Here is a 15,530-nt window from a genome sequence, read left to right as displayed (position 1 = left end):
CACTAAAGTGCTTCAGTTTTCAGTTGTCATACTACTTAGCAAGAACGGCAGAGGAAAATAAACTTGCCTTATCGCAGGTGAAAGTGATCACAAACATTTCCTGAACCTCAAATAGTTTTGGCCACATCTTGCTTGCTGATGAGGACCTCTAATAGTCTCAGTTTGGCTTTTATATGCTTGTATTCATAGTACTCATCTGCCATTGGTATCCGATCTTCCTTTTGTGGACTTCTGCAAAAAAAAAAAAAAATATATATATATATATATACATATGTACATATATATATATATATATATATATACATAAATGCATTAGATCATTAATGAACCAAGTCATTAAAAATCCTTTTTTAACTCTTGTGAGAAAAGTACAGGGTAACAATTTCCGCTAGATTTTTTCATCAAGTCTTTTTTCCTCTCCCTCTTCCATGTGTTACTAGGTTTCAATGTAATAGTGCTCTGAGAAGTTAAATATTATAAGTGTTTTGCAAATACATTGTCCAGTGCATAGACATATAACACTGGGGAAGAGGAAAGGTCTGCGGGAAATAAAAACCAGAACCCTCAAGATATTTTTTTTACCTAGTCTTTCTTCCATCATCCAAGCCTGTGCAGAATACTCAGCCCTTATAGTGATAGTTGTTTAAAACATCAACCTAAAAATACTACGAAAATTACATTAACAGAAATAACTTATAAATCTATGATAATAGGAGGGAAAAGTTCAGTAGCTACCTTACAAACATGAATTATTTCTAAACTTTCTTGTAATTATAGTACTATCTCTGTTAATGTATAGAAGAGTCACAGAGAAGTTCCTTTCAGAAATCTGAGTCTAAATTGTAGTGGTTCTTTGCACACTGATTCTACTAAGACTAGACTAAGGATCATGCCCAGTTTGATACATATGCCTCCTAACTGCCAGATGTTCTTGACATTTACTTTGAAGGATAATTGGGTAACATCTGGAGTTAAAATCATCTGCCTTCCCAGAAAAATACATTGCCAGGGTATGTTTTCTAAAGGACAAGAGTGAGTTCAGGATCTCCTTAGTTAATAAAGATGGCCAATTGCTTTTAAAATATTTCCACCCATGACTTTGAAATACAAGGACTGGAAAACCCAGATGAAGTCACCACCATTGCTACTGAATATAAACACAGATAACATAAACTCTGTAACATAAGTATAGCTGAAAATGCGTAAAAAGCAAACAACCTATACCCCTTCTATTTTACCAGTACTGATAAAGTTATATTTCTTACGAATAAAAGAACAGCTAACAGTACACATAGACTTGTACACTGTTCTGAGTTCTGAACTAGAAATCTCAGCACAGTATATATACTGTTAACAACACCAATAGATAACGATATTCTTTGGGAATCTATAAAGAGTCTTCCCTGAAATCTCTAGTTCAGAACTCAGAACAGTATACAAATCTACAGCCAGAGTTCCTCTTAGACTAACATAATTCCTTTGACTCCATTCTGTATTCCGGGCCAAACTTATCATAACTGGGTATCTAAATGCCACCTTAATTTGTGTAAACATACCTAAGTGAAGAAACAGTCTAATTTATAGGGAAACACTAATAGTTCATTATGAAATTATCTCTGGTTTGGCACACTCCTCTTTATCTAATAAACAAGAATGCATTGTACTAAGTATTTCCTTAACCACTTTTCTCATTATATAAAACATACATAAGCATTTAGCACAGGTCCTGGCTCATAATTGTTAAGGTCATACCTAGATAATTATGCTTCTTGCATGATGACTATTACCAAGAACATTTATAGAACATTAAATTTTTTAATAATCTATTTGCATGGTTATTTTACCTATGGACAGGTAACCCTTCCCAATGAAATATTTTAGAAAAGTAAGATCTGTATTTCGTAGCCATTCGACTATTTGATTTTACTTGTAATATGGCACCGCTGCTGCATTTAGTTTAAGTGTATTACCACAAGAGGGCAGATAACCTCAACCAAGTAGTAAGCATATCTGAAGTGGGTTTCCCACTCACTGGTGCATTTAAAATACTACACATAGAACATGACTAACTTCCCTGGATGTCAGAGGCATGCCAAGTACCATTGCAGACCCATTTGGCAGGACTAATAACACACCAGAAGGTTCTCAAACTCTTTAAATTGCCTGTGTTTGGATAGGTTAAAAAATGTAAAAGTTGTATAGAAATTTTGTAAAGGAAAAAAGAAAACAAATTGTTTTATATTCTGAATTTAACAACCGCATAACATTTCTCATTAGATAGTTACCATCAGCAGAAAGGTAGGTCACTTGGACTTATATAACAGTCAACTTAGAACAGAGAACTAACATGGGCTGAAAGATCAGATAGATTTATTTAAGGTTTAGATAAATTCAATAGTTATAATGGGATATATTATGCAAAGTTAGGGAATTTAGGGAGTTCATCTTTTATTTTTTTAAAGATTCATGTCTTATACTTGATAGCTACATCCTTCTATAAAACATACCCAATAATGATACTACCCAAATGTTGCATTAGACAAACACTAGTTGTAAGTCACTGGAAATTATGTCTTGTATAAAGTCACTGTTACTGCAAAAAACAAACAAAAAATCTGAGCTTACTCCTAACTCTTAGTTCTCTAGGAGTCATTAGCTTAAAAAATATCTCTGCCCACACTTACCTTCCTGTTTGTTTAAAAAACTGTTCCTCAAATTCTCTCAAGGCTTTCCGAAGTCTCTTCTTATCAGCCCTAGTTTCTCGGAGATGGTCAAGAAGTACAGGCCTGTATCAGGTAGAATATATATCTGCCATTATGGAGCTCTGGCATAACTGAGAGAGATGAGCAGAGCTAGCTATTTAGCAAAAAAGCTATTATGATACAGAAGTGTTCTACTTAAAAGAGTGCCTTCTGAATAAGGATGACACAGGTTGAGCCTGACCAGAGGGGAACACGTGGCGGGGGCATCACAGACGATGAAAACAACAGCATCAGGAAATGGAAAGGACGGATGGGAGGCAGGCAGGCTGCATCCATTATAAAAGTGGGGACAGTAAAGGCCACATGGGGGCATGAGGGAGAGAGCACTTCAGATATGATGAGGCACACTCCTCAGTTGTCTGGTGACAGACTGAAGAGAGGCTAGAGGGAGAGATTTTAAAAAGAATTCTACTCTGAATCTTGACTATAAGGGGAATGTCAAAACCTGTGGGAATGAAACAAAGACCCCAAGAAAGCTGTAATTATGTTGCAGAGTCTACTTACTTCATTCTAAGAGAGAAAAGTCAACTGCTTGAGAGCAGGAGGCTTTACCTGGGGAGATTGTGTCTGGTTTCAGAAACTCTGTGAACTCCCTGAAATCATATATGGGCATTTTCTATAAAGAAAATGATTCCACTGCTTTCCAAAGAGCCCTACACACTCCCTCCCCATCCCACCCCCCAAAAAAAGTCCAGTTGCTTTAGAAGAGCCCACCAGCCAGTCAGCCAACCAAGAAAAAGAAGAAAGGGAGGGAAGAAAGAGAGAAGTCAGGGAGGGAGGGAAAGAGGAAAAAATGGAAGAAGAGGGAAGACTGATGTTCTGCTTTCAAACAGGTCACTCTTCTCTCAGCTGAAACTGCGGTGGCAGCTGATAACAAGCACACCAAATGCTCAGCTTACAGCTTAGTCCTTGGTCTTGTCTCAGGTATTTGTGGGGATTCCATCCCTTTCTCGGGGCATATATACTCACCACACTGTTACATGTGTTAAAAAAAAAAAAAACTCATAATCTGGCCTATAATATACAAATGAAAGAAGGCCAGATGATCAGAGGAAGGGCAGCTACTGAATAATAATAATAATGACACTAATGAAAATCCAAATGGCTTTAGAGGAGCCATTAGAAGAAAAAGGTCAGCTCATTTACTTAAGTCCCAGTCCGGCAAAACCATTTTATCTAAATAGAATAGACTAGAATAAAGGTCCTGACAACTTCTGACCCAACACAGAATCCCAGTTCCTTTTGTTTGAGCATCATCAAAGGCCAAAACTGCCAGGCATTAGACCGGCACCAGACCTGCTGAAATGATGTGCAGGGGTAGAAAATCGAACATCAGCGCTTTTGGCATCTTTAGGGCCATGTTGGGCTTCCCTGATGGCTCAGACTAGACAAAGAATCTGCCTGCAGTGCAGGAGAGCTGGGTTCAAGCCTGGGTCAGGAAGATCCCCTGGAGGAGGGCATGGCAACCCACTCCAATTCCGTGGACAGAGGAGACTGGCCAGCTACAGTCCATAGGGTCACAAAGAGTCAGACATGACTGAGCAACTAACACTTTCTTCACTTTAGGACCTTATTAGGAGCCTTGGTTCCTCATGGCTTTGTCTCCTCAATTTCCCTGTTAGGAGGATAACCAGATGTGTTTTCTGGTGAATGGCACTTTTTAGAGAGTGTAATAGCTCTCCTGAGTTGTATACTGTGTGTACATATAAGGTCCCCCAGACCAGAAGGAGTTCAAAGACGACTCCATACTTAGGATTCACACTCACATAGTGGCCTCGTGTAAATTGGACATGGAGAGGGCTGGTGGTTTGACTTCCTTCTTTTCGTCAGGGAGCAGGAGCTTCACGGGCTCAGTCTCTTCAGAGTGTGTGAGGTGATCACCAGCAGGAGGGTGAGATGCTGGATTTGGCAAAGAAGGCTGCTGACTTCCCTGTGGACAGTCTTCATCAGAGTCTTCTTCCTCCTGCTTATCATAAGAAGAGTTCAATAGAGTCACAAAGTGCTAAGGGCCTCTTAGGGAAGCAGAAACAGGAAAAGGAATCTTAAATAGACACCATGAAAACAGTAGGTGACCCCTGTGCCTACTGAGAACCAAGAGGAATGCTAGCTCGGTTGCATCAGAAGAAACTTAGCAGAAGCTAATTGGCAAATAAAGCATGCATGCTGGCTAACGTGCTTACCAAGCTCAGCTTCTTCTGCCAGTCAAAGAAGGCACAGACAACGGGGATGTGTTCTAGTCTGGAACTGCCTAGTAATCTTCCCTCCACCAGACTTACCAACCCCAGACTCTAATAGAGTTAGCATGGGTGAGCAGAGATGGACCACAGGCCTCTGTGTCGTCCTGTCACCCAAATCAGGCCCTGGTCTGGGCTCAGATACAGAGAATACTGAGAAAATGGGTAAATTCAGGGAACCGCTTCATGAAGGCCAAAAACAAAATGGAGATTCTCCATAGCCTGTTCTGATAATGCTTGTCACAACCAGAAGATTTTCTTGCAAGGAAATCTGAAAACCATTCCCTGTTTTAAATTATGCTTCCTTAATGGGAAAATCTCAACGAGTATGAGTCTCGATGTCTCTGTGTTTAGAGTTGTGGAAGTATAAATGTACTGAAGTATACTTAAATTTGTATCTGTTAATATTTATTTTCTTTTAATACTGACATCTTGAGCAAGTGACTGTTCTAATATTGGTGGTGTAGGATTTGTGGTACTTTTCTAGTTCTGTATTCCCATAAATCATTCTTAATTAAAAGTAGTCTAACCCAATTTCAGTATTCATATTTTCTATTGAAATAAATCTGCTTCTATCTTACACAGTGATGGTCAAATGGTAACAAAAACAAACGCAGCATTATTATCAAAGAACACACAAATCAATTTTCTTATTAAAAGAGAAAAATTAACAACACCCAGACTAGAACGGGTTCTGTTTTGTCTAGCTGTGCGGTTGTAAATTAGGTAATGCCAGACTAAAATCCATCATTTGTTCTCCTCACCCAAACAATGAAAGCAAATGCTAAAACTGGCTTCAGAAATGGAATCGCTACCTAGTCCTGTTTCACAGTGGTTCTAATCAACAGGCACTGTTAAGTACAGTATGGGAGCTGAGGGAGACCTAATTTCATTGCTGTGACACACCTGGCCGTGTGGGCAGGACATCCTGCCAAGAAGGCTTGCTTACCCCTTCCTGGTGCCGCCTCCCTAACAAACATCAGTACAAAGCACAAGGACAGGTTAGTAGTGAAGGCAAGCTTTCCCAACTTACAATTGTTGGAATAAGGGAAGGTGTGGACAAGATTTGCTTGATAATTCTGTATCGGTCATAAAGAGGCTTTATGAGGTTCTTGTCTTGCTTCGTTACCTGGAAAACATGAAATTATTGTTCCTTTCTCAAACAAGAATGAAAATACATCAGTGTTTTTAACAGGCCAAAAAAAAAAAGGTTTGAAGCCTAAAAGTAAGGGATTACAGTACTAAAATGCAACAGTAATCTTCAAAAGGTAGGTCATTGATAAGATACTGTATGAAGCACATGCCAATTTCCTTCTAGGAAAAGCTTCTTAAAGGAGAGGTCCAAGTTGAAAAAGATGTTTTTAGAGCTTACTAGAGGAATCCTCGGTGTTTAAATGGTAAGGTGCCTTTAATTATTTAATTAAAGAATTAATAATTCTTTATTTCTTCATTCTTAAGGAAACTAATGGATGACTGAGGCCTATCAATTTTTTTTTTCTGGAACATGTATTTTATCTGGACTTTCAAGATTCTACTCACAGACACCAACACTGTCCAGGTCATTGTCACTACATACTTGGATTCTATGCTAGTTTACTGGCTAAATCTGACATAAACTAAATATTTTGGATAAAACAGTAAACCTCTCTGGATTCTCAATTTCCTACCTATACAACAAGGATGTTGGGAGTTTAAAACGTTCCTTCCAGCCAAAAAAAGTGTATAACCTCTTGGTCCACCAATCCATTCTGTTACCCTTCTGCCCTTTGACTCATCCCTAAGCACTACTTTTCACATGCCTCAGGGTACACACAATTCTAAATAGTTTCCTGCTTACCTACTAATCATCTGCCTAACTACCCACCCACCTACCTACCTCTCCATCGAAAATGACCAGACTCCTCTGCGTGCTTTGGTTTTCCTTCCTGATGCGTGTCCTGCGTGACGTTTCCATATGTTCACTACACACAGACTCTGTTTCCCTCGGGCCCCGTGGATCTCACTCGGCAGGTGGTGGGAAGGAAACGGTACAAGCAGCACACGGCACGACCCCCCCAGGGTCCTGACTCTGCCCTCCAGAGCCCCCAGGAGAACGCTGGAGGAAGAGAAAGTGGCTCAAACGTGTATGTTTTCAGCCTTCTAGTTATTCTCCATCCCAGCTGAGAACCATTCTGGCCTCTGCTGATCTTTCTTCGCAGAGAAAAGGAAGTGAAACATTTCTGTGTCTCACTGCCTGGGCCTCACCTGTGGTCTGTGTTGTAGTCTTGTCTGCCCAAATAAATTATATCATGTATTTCTTCAATTTTTCATGGTACACATGTATAGGCTTTCCTACCACCCATCTAATAACCCAGATTTTTATAGATAGTAAAAGTAGTCTGATTTTTTAGCAATCTTCATATAAATTCTACAGGCTATCTGTCCCAAGGCTCTTTTATTTTCAGTAGAAAGAAAGACCACTTCTCTATGTTCAGTTCATTTACTGGTTAAGTAACCCCAAGAACCTTTCATTTTCTAGCCCAATCATTCCTTAAAGGTTTTCTTAGTCATGTTACATTTTTACACATGAAAAATTCACATATTACATGGGATTTTAACAGGTGACAAAGAAAAAAATTTCTCAATTCAGAAAACACTGAAATGGTCTTTTATTCAGTATCTTATTGGGACTTACATTCCATAGAAAGCACTTTGAAAAGGGTGCATTTAACTGTTATTGGCATCTCTCTATTGCCGTTTGATTTTTGTGATCTTGCTTATTTTTACAACAAAAATATATTGTCTGGATTCTAGAAAAGCTAAATTTAGTCTTAAAAGAGGAAAAGAAAAGACTGGCCAAAAAGCAAGTTATAATGATGGATGCTGTTACAGAAAGTTTCCTTCCACAGATGCTAGATAAAAGCCAGGGCAGGTATATTATGTATGGAAGTCATCTTTCACACTGCTGATTCTATGATTTACTCTTAGGACCACTACTAAAGTAATCCCCAAAGACAGATGTGAGGGTTCAATGGCCATAAGTACAGGACACTATCAAAACTTTAATGCCATTAGTGCTTATCCTCAAATACATTTGGACAGGACGGCAGGCTGCCTGAAAAGAAGGGTTAGTGGTGAGACATGCCAGGGGCTGTCTTCTACTCAGGGGCCTGTGCAGACTAGCTATCATGAGGCCTGCAAAGTGGATCTTCATGGTGGAAAATGAGTCGAGGTTGGCTCTGCAGGACAGATACCTCCAATCAAGGGGCAGAGACACATTCAACTGAGCTGTTCCTCATTCCTCGGCCACTTTCTACTGAGATTCAGACCATTTTCTCCTCTGAGTCCAATGGCTCTTTCTGAAATGCATCCTGCTCCCCAACTCTGCATATTAGCAGCTGGCTATGATACGTTAGTAGTATCTAACTTATGTTTTTTATTTAAATGGAGAAAACAAGGATCATGTTGAATAACTTGCAAGAGCCAGAGAGAGATCCAGAGCATGAATGGGTAGTCCGATTGTAAAGATAAATTTAAGGAGATAAACCCTGCAGCTAAATGACCCTTCCTCCCTGCTCCTCCATTTTTATGGCGTCAGAAGAAAGGAGGCTTCAAGGATAAGCGAGAGGGCACCATGCACAGAAGGAAATTTGACAAGCTTTGTTGACAACTTGACGACATCATTGTAAAAACTGCCCTGCCCCACCCCAGCCAGGTTACTCCAGTCACCAAGGTCTGGAATGGCTGCCCCGAGCAAGCTGGTTTTCCAAGCAGAGCTGCTGCTGAGTGGTCAGCCTCAGCGTCCATTCTTTCTGGGCCCTGGTCAGACAGTCCTTAGAGCAAAGACTGCTTTTACCACCATGCTTGCTTCCTTTCTCCCCGTGGCACTGGCCCCTTGTTTTTTCAGAGGAAGCCACAGAAACATAAAAATCACTCAAACTGTCAGCATAAACAAGCTCTCTCTTGCAGAAGTAGAACTGACTTCCCCTCTCTGGACAGAGAGTGATGGGAATCCATTATTCTTTAGCCTGAAGGACTCGAGTCCTGCCAAACTTTCCCTGAGTGTGTCTCCCCAAGCCCTCACTGAGGGAGACAGTCTGTGTGGAACAAGTCTGACTGTTTCAACTAACCAGTCAGTCCAACAACACAGGAGGTCACTAGTGAACATCACCATGCAAACCAGCTGCTGGAGAGGATGGCCAGGCCAGTTCAGATTTCCAAGCATACGCAGATCAGTATTGGCCTTGAAAAGAGAGGCCGTAAGTTCAGATAACTGGCTTCAAAATTACACACTATATTCAATTTGGAAAATTATGGACTCTCTGAACCTTAGGTTCTTAATATGCAAAATGAGGATTATTTTTAATTATCTTATGTAAATATCCCTGGCACAGAGTCAGGCATACTAAATGTTATTTAAGTCATCAAACTACTTGATTTGAGGTTACCATCAAGGTTGTAAATTACTAAAAGAGGAATACCATGGTGCTATTAAATCATAAGTTTAATAAATAATGAGAAACTATGTCAATATGAATATGCAAAGTGAAAAAAGGATTCACAATTATGTAGACTGCTACCTTTTTTTAAGGGGCAAGTTAAGAATGTATATTGATCCTTTCTTGTATATGCCTTGTATAGAAACTCAAAAGGACACAAAAAACATTACTAACACCAGCTCCACCTGCTCAGGGGTGGGAGACCTCAGAACTGGAGCTGGCAGATGGGGAGGAGTCTTTTTAATGTGTAGCTTTTTCTGTTCTTTCAACTATGTGAAAAAGTATCACCTATTCAGAAAATTAAATTTTTTTGAAAGGATAAGTAGACAGAAGAATTTGATGGGATATTCCTTTGGGTGCCTTTTACCTGTATGTCTTCCCTCCCTCCAATGCACAACTCACTAACCCGTGATTAAATTTATTTCATCTTTATAATGATTATGTTTTTAAAAAATCTGCTTTTCTCTTCAAAGATGCTGCAGTTGATGAAGGGGTAGCGGTAGTAATGGTCATTACTCATCCACTTGGTAATCTGTGCTGTGCACCTGGCCCCACCTACAGTTCTTGGAAGGGACAATAAAAAGGGGAGAGGTGCCAGTTCCAATTCAGCATTTCAGAGGAAGACATAATCAGCACCACAATAAGAACTGAGGGATGATTCACTCATTTCCAGGGCTCAGTGCACACCCTGTGACCGGAAGCGACAGTCTCCAAAAACCACCCAGAGGTGATGGAGGGAGAAAATCACTCAGTGGCAGGGTCTGAACTGACAAGGCCATGCTGTGGGGTCTCCTGCATTTATCAGCGTTAGGATGAGCTCTGACTAAACACCAATGGCAAGAATGTCAGGAAGAGTCATAATAAAGGCATCTCTAGAAAAGAAAGAACTCATCTCGAAAGCTTTAATATTTAATGCATTTTAAGCACTAAAGCAAAGACCCCAGATGAAAATAATCTGTCATTTTGAGTTTAAAGAAATGGGACCTAATGAGATCACCTCAAATGCTGATCAGTTCCCTGAGGAGCCAAGAATAATACTATCTTATAAATTTTCAGTCCTCCTTTTGCTTCTTCTGTGGCTTCTAGACTCCCCGCTTCAGAACCATCCATAGCTGCCCAGGCACGTCACACTGGCTGTGTGAAGTTCCCCCGGAGCAACTCTGCAGCTTTAGGTCCTGAGACGCACACATTCCACAGCAGGTGATCTCTGCTTAAAGAACCTAACTTTAGCCCACTGCAGCGATACGAGGCTTCTCTGAAGGGACTTCTGACACTCAGAGTTTCCCTGGTGGCTCAGATAGTAAAGAATGCAATGCAGGAGAACCAGGTTCAATCCCTGGGCTGGGAAGATCCCCTGGAGAAAAAGATGGCTACCCACTCCAATATTCTGGAGAATTCCATGGACAGAGAAGCCTGACAGGCTACAGTCCATGGGTTCACAAAGAGTCAAACACAACTAAGCAGCTTTCACTTTTCACTTTCTGACACTAAACAGTTCAACAGATGGCTGATTCATGTCAATGTACGGCAAAAAGCCTTCACAATATTGTAGAGTAATTATCTTCCAATTAAAATCAGTAAAATAAAATAATAGAAATAAAGTGCCATTGAAACAAAGATGACTTCTAGAGAACTCAGAGTTTTTCTGACCTTCAGACTTTCATTTACATGTTTTTATTTGTCTTAAATGCCTCACGAGGGTGACGGACCATCCCAGTTTTCCCAGGACTGAGGCTTTTGGTGGGCCATGGAATTTTCAGTGCTAAAGTTAGGAAAGTCTAGGGAAACCTGGGATGGTAGGTAACCCTACTCATGAAAGATCTTAAAATGAGTATGTCCAAAATAGACCTCCTAAGCATCCCCTCCCACCCTCAGTGTGCGCCCATCTAGTTTTTCCCCGTCAGTAAATGCACCCATCTCCTTTCCTTCACTCCCTACCACCCAGTGATTCAGCACATCCTTTTGATTCTACAACCCAAGTAGACTTTGAAGGCGTCTGCTTCTTTCCATCTCCACAGTGAACATCCTAGTCCAAGCCGCCCATTTCACCTTCCCATTTCCACTTTTTCCTGATTTATTCTGCATAGAGCAATCAGGAAGATCTTTTACGTGCAAATCACATCACGCCGCTTTCACACGTGGAACCATTCAGCAGCTTCCTGAAACTTTCAGTGGCCTGGGAGCATCTGTGTTATGGGCCCTGACCTGTCCTTTCTGACTTCATCTCATGCCGCCCTGGGCACTAGCACTCAGACCTGAGAATCCCAACCACCGACGAGTGCTTCCTTCAAAGGCCGCTGTACTTGCAGCTCCATCTCCCTAGAATGCTCTTTGCTGCTCTCTCGGCCTGCTGATTCTTTTCATTAAATGTCACAGGACTTCCTCACCGCTCTATATAATACACCATTCTCATTATTTTCTATCATGTCATCTGTTTCTGTGCACAGTACTTATCAAAATCTTTAATGGTTTTATCTATTGAGTTATTTCTTATATCCCAACTCCCAGAAAAACATGAGCGCCATGAAGGCAGTAACCCACATCACTTTACTATCTTGTTAATCTTTTTATCCAGCACATATCACAGTTCATAACGCTGATAGGCACTCAGATCTTTTTGCAAATGAATGACTGCCCACCAGTTACCAGGCATCGTCTTTTATTGTCAAAACAACTATATTAATAGGTATTATCTGTATTTTTATTGATGAGGAAGTTGAATAGAGAATTAGATGAGAATTAGTTCACTTGTCAAGCATACATAACTAGAAAGTGGCTTATTCACAGACGGAGTCCTGCTGTAAGTGTTATACTCCGCTTTCACAGATGTGGTCAAAGTAACTATAAATTATAGGAAAGACCATCAAAGCACTAAAGAATGGAAAACCACAGATGTGCCTGAATATGTGAGCATGTCATGTGTCTACACACACACACACAGTTATCTATTTACCCAAGGACCGTGACAAAGTCTAGAACCTTTGTGGGTGATACGTTGGCTGAGTGAAGATCACTCATCACGACACACTGGTTATTTTTAAGTTGAAGGCTATTCCTTAATGACAGAGGTATCCAGGAGCCCATTTCTACTTGTATATCATATGCACCAAGAAGGGGAAACAGGAAGCCTTTGGGATTTGGCACATGTTGCCATCTTAAGACCAGTACTCTTGCCTGGAAAATCCTATGGACAGAGGAGCCTGGTAGGCTGCAGTCCATAGGGTCGCTAAGTCAGAAATGACTGAGCAACTTCACTTTCACTTTTCACTTTCATGCATTGGAGAAGGAAATGGCAACCCACTCCAGTGTTCTTGCCTGGAGAATCCCAGGGACGGGGGAGCCTGGCGGGCTGCCGTCTATGGGGTCACACATGACTGAAGCGACTTAGCAGTCATGGCAGCAGCAGCCATCTTAAGATCTAGACTAGATAATGTAAGTACAGCAGAACAAGTGAAGCCAGCATTCTCCTCAAGAGGACTTCATTTCAAAGTCTCATATGCTAGTCTGTTCATTCATAAACCCATTCACTCTGCAAACACTTACTCAATACCTACTATGGACAGACACTAAGGATGGTAAGTAATAAACAGCCTAAGCTTTACTCAAGAAGTTGGCAAGTACTGTGAGAGACAGAAATTGGCACACAGAATACTTAAGAGCTAAGTTATATTACTTAGTTGTTAAGTCGTGTCTGACTCTTTTGTGACTCCATGGACCGTAGCCTGCCCATGGGATTTCCCAGGCAAGAATACTGGAGTGGGTTGCCATTTCCTCCTTCAGGGGATCTTCCTGACCAAGGACTGAACCCATGTGTCCTGTATTGGCAGGCAGATTCTTTACCACTGAGCCACCAGGGAAGCCCTATGTTACGGTAGCTACAGATTATTCAAGAAATGAGAGACAACCCCGCTACTCAGAGTTCAGACAGAAAGGACTACTAGGAAGGTTCCGTGGCATTAGTAAAATGTGAGCACAGATATGCAGGCGAGGAGGGACTAACCAGGTAAATACTAATTGGTTTCATCATCTTTTTTTGTAAAATATAATCCATCTTTTCTTTGAGCTCATATACCCAAATGTGTAACCGACAACTGTATCTGGGTATCTCACCAAGATTTCAAAACTAAGATGTCTAAGCTGAAGTCTTTAGATATGTTACCTAGCACTCCTCAAGAAACCCTACCTCTCTATTCTTATGAAATATTAAACTATATTCACATGGCATTTACTCTGTGTCCAAATTTATAAGGACAACATTCAAACCACAGTATGGCTCATTCAAGTAACCCTAACTTGACTACATCTATAAAGACCCTTGGGCTTCCCAGGTGGCTCAGTGGTAGAGAATTCACTTGCCAGTGAAAGAGACTCAGGAGACTTGAGTTCAATCCCCAGGTTGGAAAGATCCTCTGGAGGAAGAAATGGCCACCAACTCCAGTATTCTTGCCAGGAAAATCCCATGGACAGAGGAGCCTGGTGGGCTACAATCCATGGGGGTATGCACACACACACACACACACACACACAGTAAAATGAGGCTATAATCCTAGTCTTGGGTTCATTTGCTAACTTATCAGGGGAAAGTAAGGGAGAACGAGATATGACATACACTAGCATCTCTCCCATTTGTCTCTCATCAACGTGCAGCACTATATAACCTTCAGAATGGCAACAGCCAGAACCACGTGGCAAAACCATAGGTCATAGCTAACAGCCCACTAGGAACTCATCTGACTGAAATTTCAGAGCTAGTCTCACAAAGATGTTTATGTGATACAAACTGGTCAAAACCACGGTCTTACTGGCACCATGTGGAGTGCTGGGGCCCAGTGAAGACTGGTGAGGTACCTTAGGATCCTCCTGGGAAGGAAGCTGCTCTCTTTTCTCCTTCAGGCAGCTCAGCACAGCATCTGGAGTCTCCTCTCCCGAGGAGCTCGGCTCAGGGCCCATGGCCTCCGGCTTCCCATTCTCTCTGGGGACTGTGGGTTGCTCACAGGGTGGGATCCTAGGTGGACCTTTGGGAGCACTCCCTTGCTCTTCCGACAGCTTCAGCTTTAGTTCTAAGAGAAATGTGATGAGTTACCATGAGCACGCAGACTCATTGGTCTAAGAAGAGCAGAGAGACTTTCAGGAATTTCTCTCCTGATGCCGAGTGGAAATGAACAGAGCTGACCATGGCGTCCACAGGGCAAGGGCAGCCTTAATAACCAAGGCCAGCAGCACACACTCCCCATGAAGTGTGACAATAGAGGGCTCTTGGGGCAAGGATCACATAGAAGTGGAAGGATCATGAATGGTTTAGATTTCAGAGGAAGAAGACCAGAGGTACTTGGCCCCAAGGTTTTCACCTGTTATCTGCCACAGCACCTGAAATACTACGCTCAAAGACTCCTTTCCTCAGGTTTTGAAAGTTGTGCAGTCATGAAGAGCCCCCTGTGGAAACGCAAGGTCTACTGGAAGACATTACACAAGGCAGTCATCTGAGGATACACAGGAGGGGCAGGGCATGGGAGATAGAGTGCCAGCCCCAACCTGACAGATCTCACAATTTTGTCTAATGCCAATATTTAAAATCCAGAAATCACAATTATTGCAATGTGGCTTTATATAAACCTACATAATTCAAAACAAAAGGGCCACCTGGGACTTATTAGGAAACTCTATTTCAGAATATGCTTAGGGGACTGGTCTTTTGAATGAGGTGCCATTTATATTGATTTCTCAATTACATTGCACATTTCCTTCGTTTGATGTTTGTTTTTGAGTTAGGCTCTGGCATGGTGTTTAAACACTGCATATTTTATAAACATGCTACATCACTACAGTTTAATACCACTGAATTAATTTAGTATTCCTTTCCAGTTCTTTATCATCATCCTTCTAGAAATCTGCAAAAGCTCCTATGTCTCTAGGTATTGAAATAAAAATGTAGGAAGAGGAAGAAAATAAATTTTTATTGGTAAATAACTATAGTCCCTTAAAATGGATTTGAGAGTTAATTAATACTCAGACCACCATCTCCAGAGAGACAAAGAAAGGAGACTGGATTAGGAGGC

The 15,530-nt window shown here is 41.2% G+C and overlaps 1 protein-coding gene across 5 annotated transcripts in view; it reads right to left on the bottom strand.

Annotated features, from left to right (window-relative positions):
• Positions 1–107: 107 nt before the first annotated feature.
• FAM13C (family with sequence similarity 13 member C) overlaps positions 108–15,530 on the bottom strand; it is a 137,016-nt gene continuing 121,593 nt past the window's right edge. The window contains exons 10-14 of one of the 5 annotated variants that reach the window (XM_068982561.1): positions 14,323–14,534; positions 6,030–6,125; positions 4,529–4,728; positions 2,685–2,786; positions 108–231 (exon numbers count right to left, since the gene is read on the bottom strand). In XM_068982561.1, the coding sequence (XP_068838662.1) occupies positions 108–231; positions 2,685–2,786; positions 4,529–4,728; positions 6,030–6,125; positions 14,323–14,534 (734 nt within the window). Of the gene's footprint in view, positions 232–2,680; positions 2,787–4,528; positions 4,729–6,029; positions 6,126–14,322; positions 14,535–15,530 lie in introns of those variants that run through there. The other 4 variants (XM_068982563.1, XM_068982564.1, XM_068982565.1 and 1 more) reach the window with 4 other exon arrangements.

The sequence above is a fragment of the Capricornis sumatraensis genome, chromosome 10, assembly GCF_032405125.1.
Source record: "Capricornis sumatraensis isolate serow.1 chromosome 10, serow.2, whole genome shotgun sequence".
Taxonomy (NCBI): Eukaryota; Metazoa; Chordata; class Mammalia; order Artiodactyla; family Bovidae; genus Capricornis; species Capricornis sumatraensis.
The sequence above is the reverse complement of the archived record's forward strand: the minus strand, read 5'-3'. Positions and strand labels throughout refer to the sequence as shown.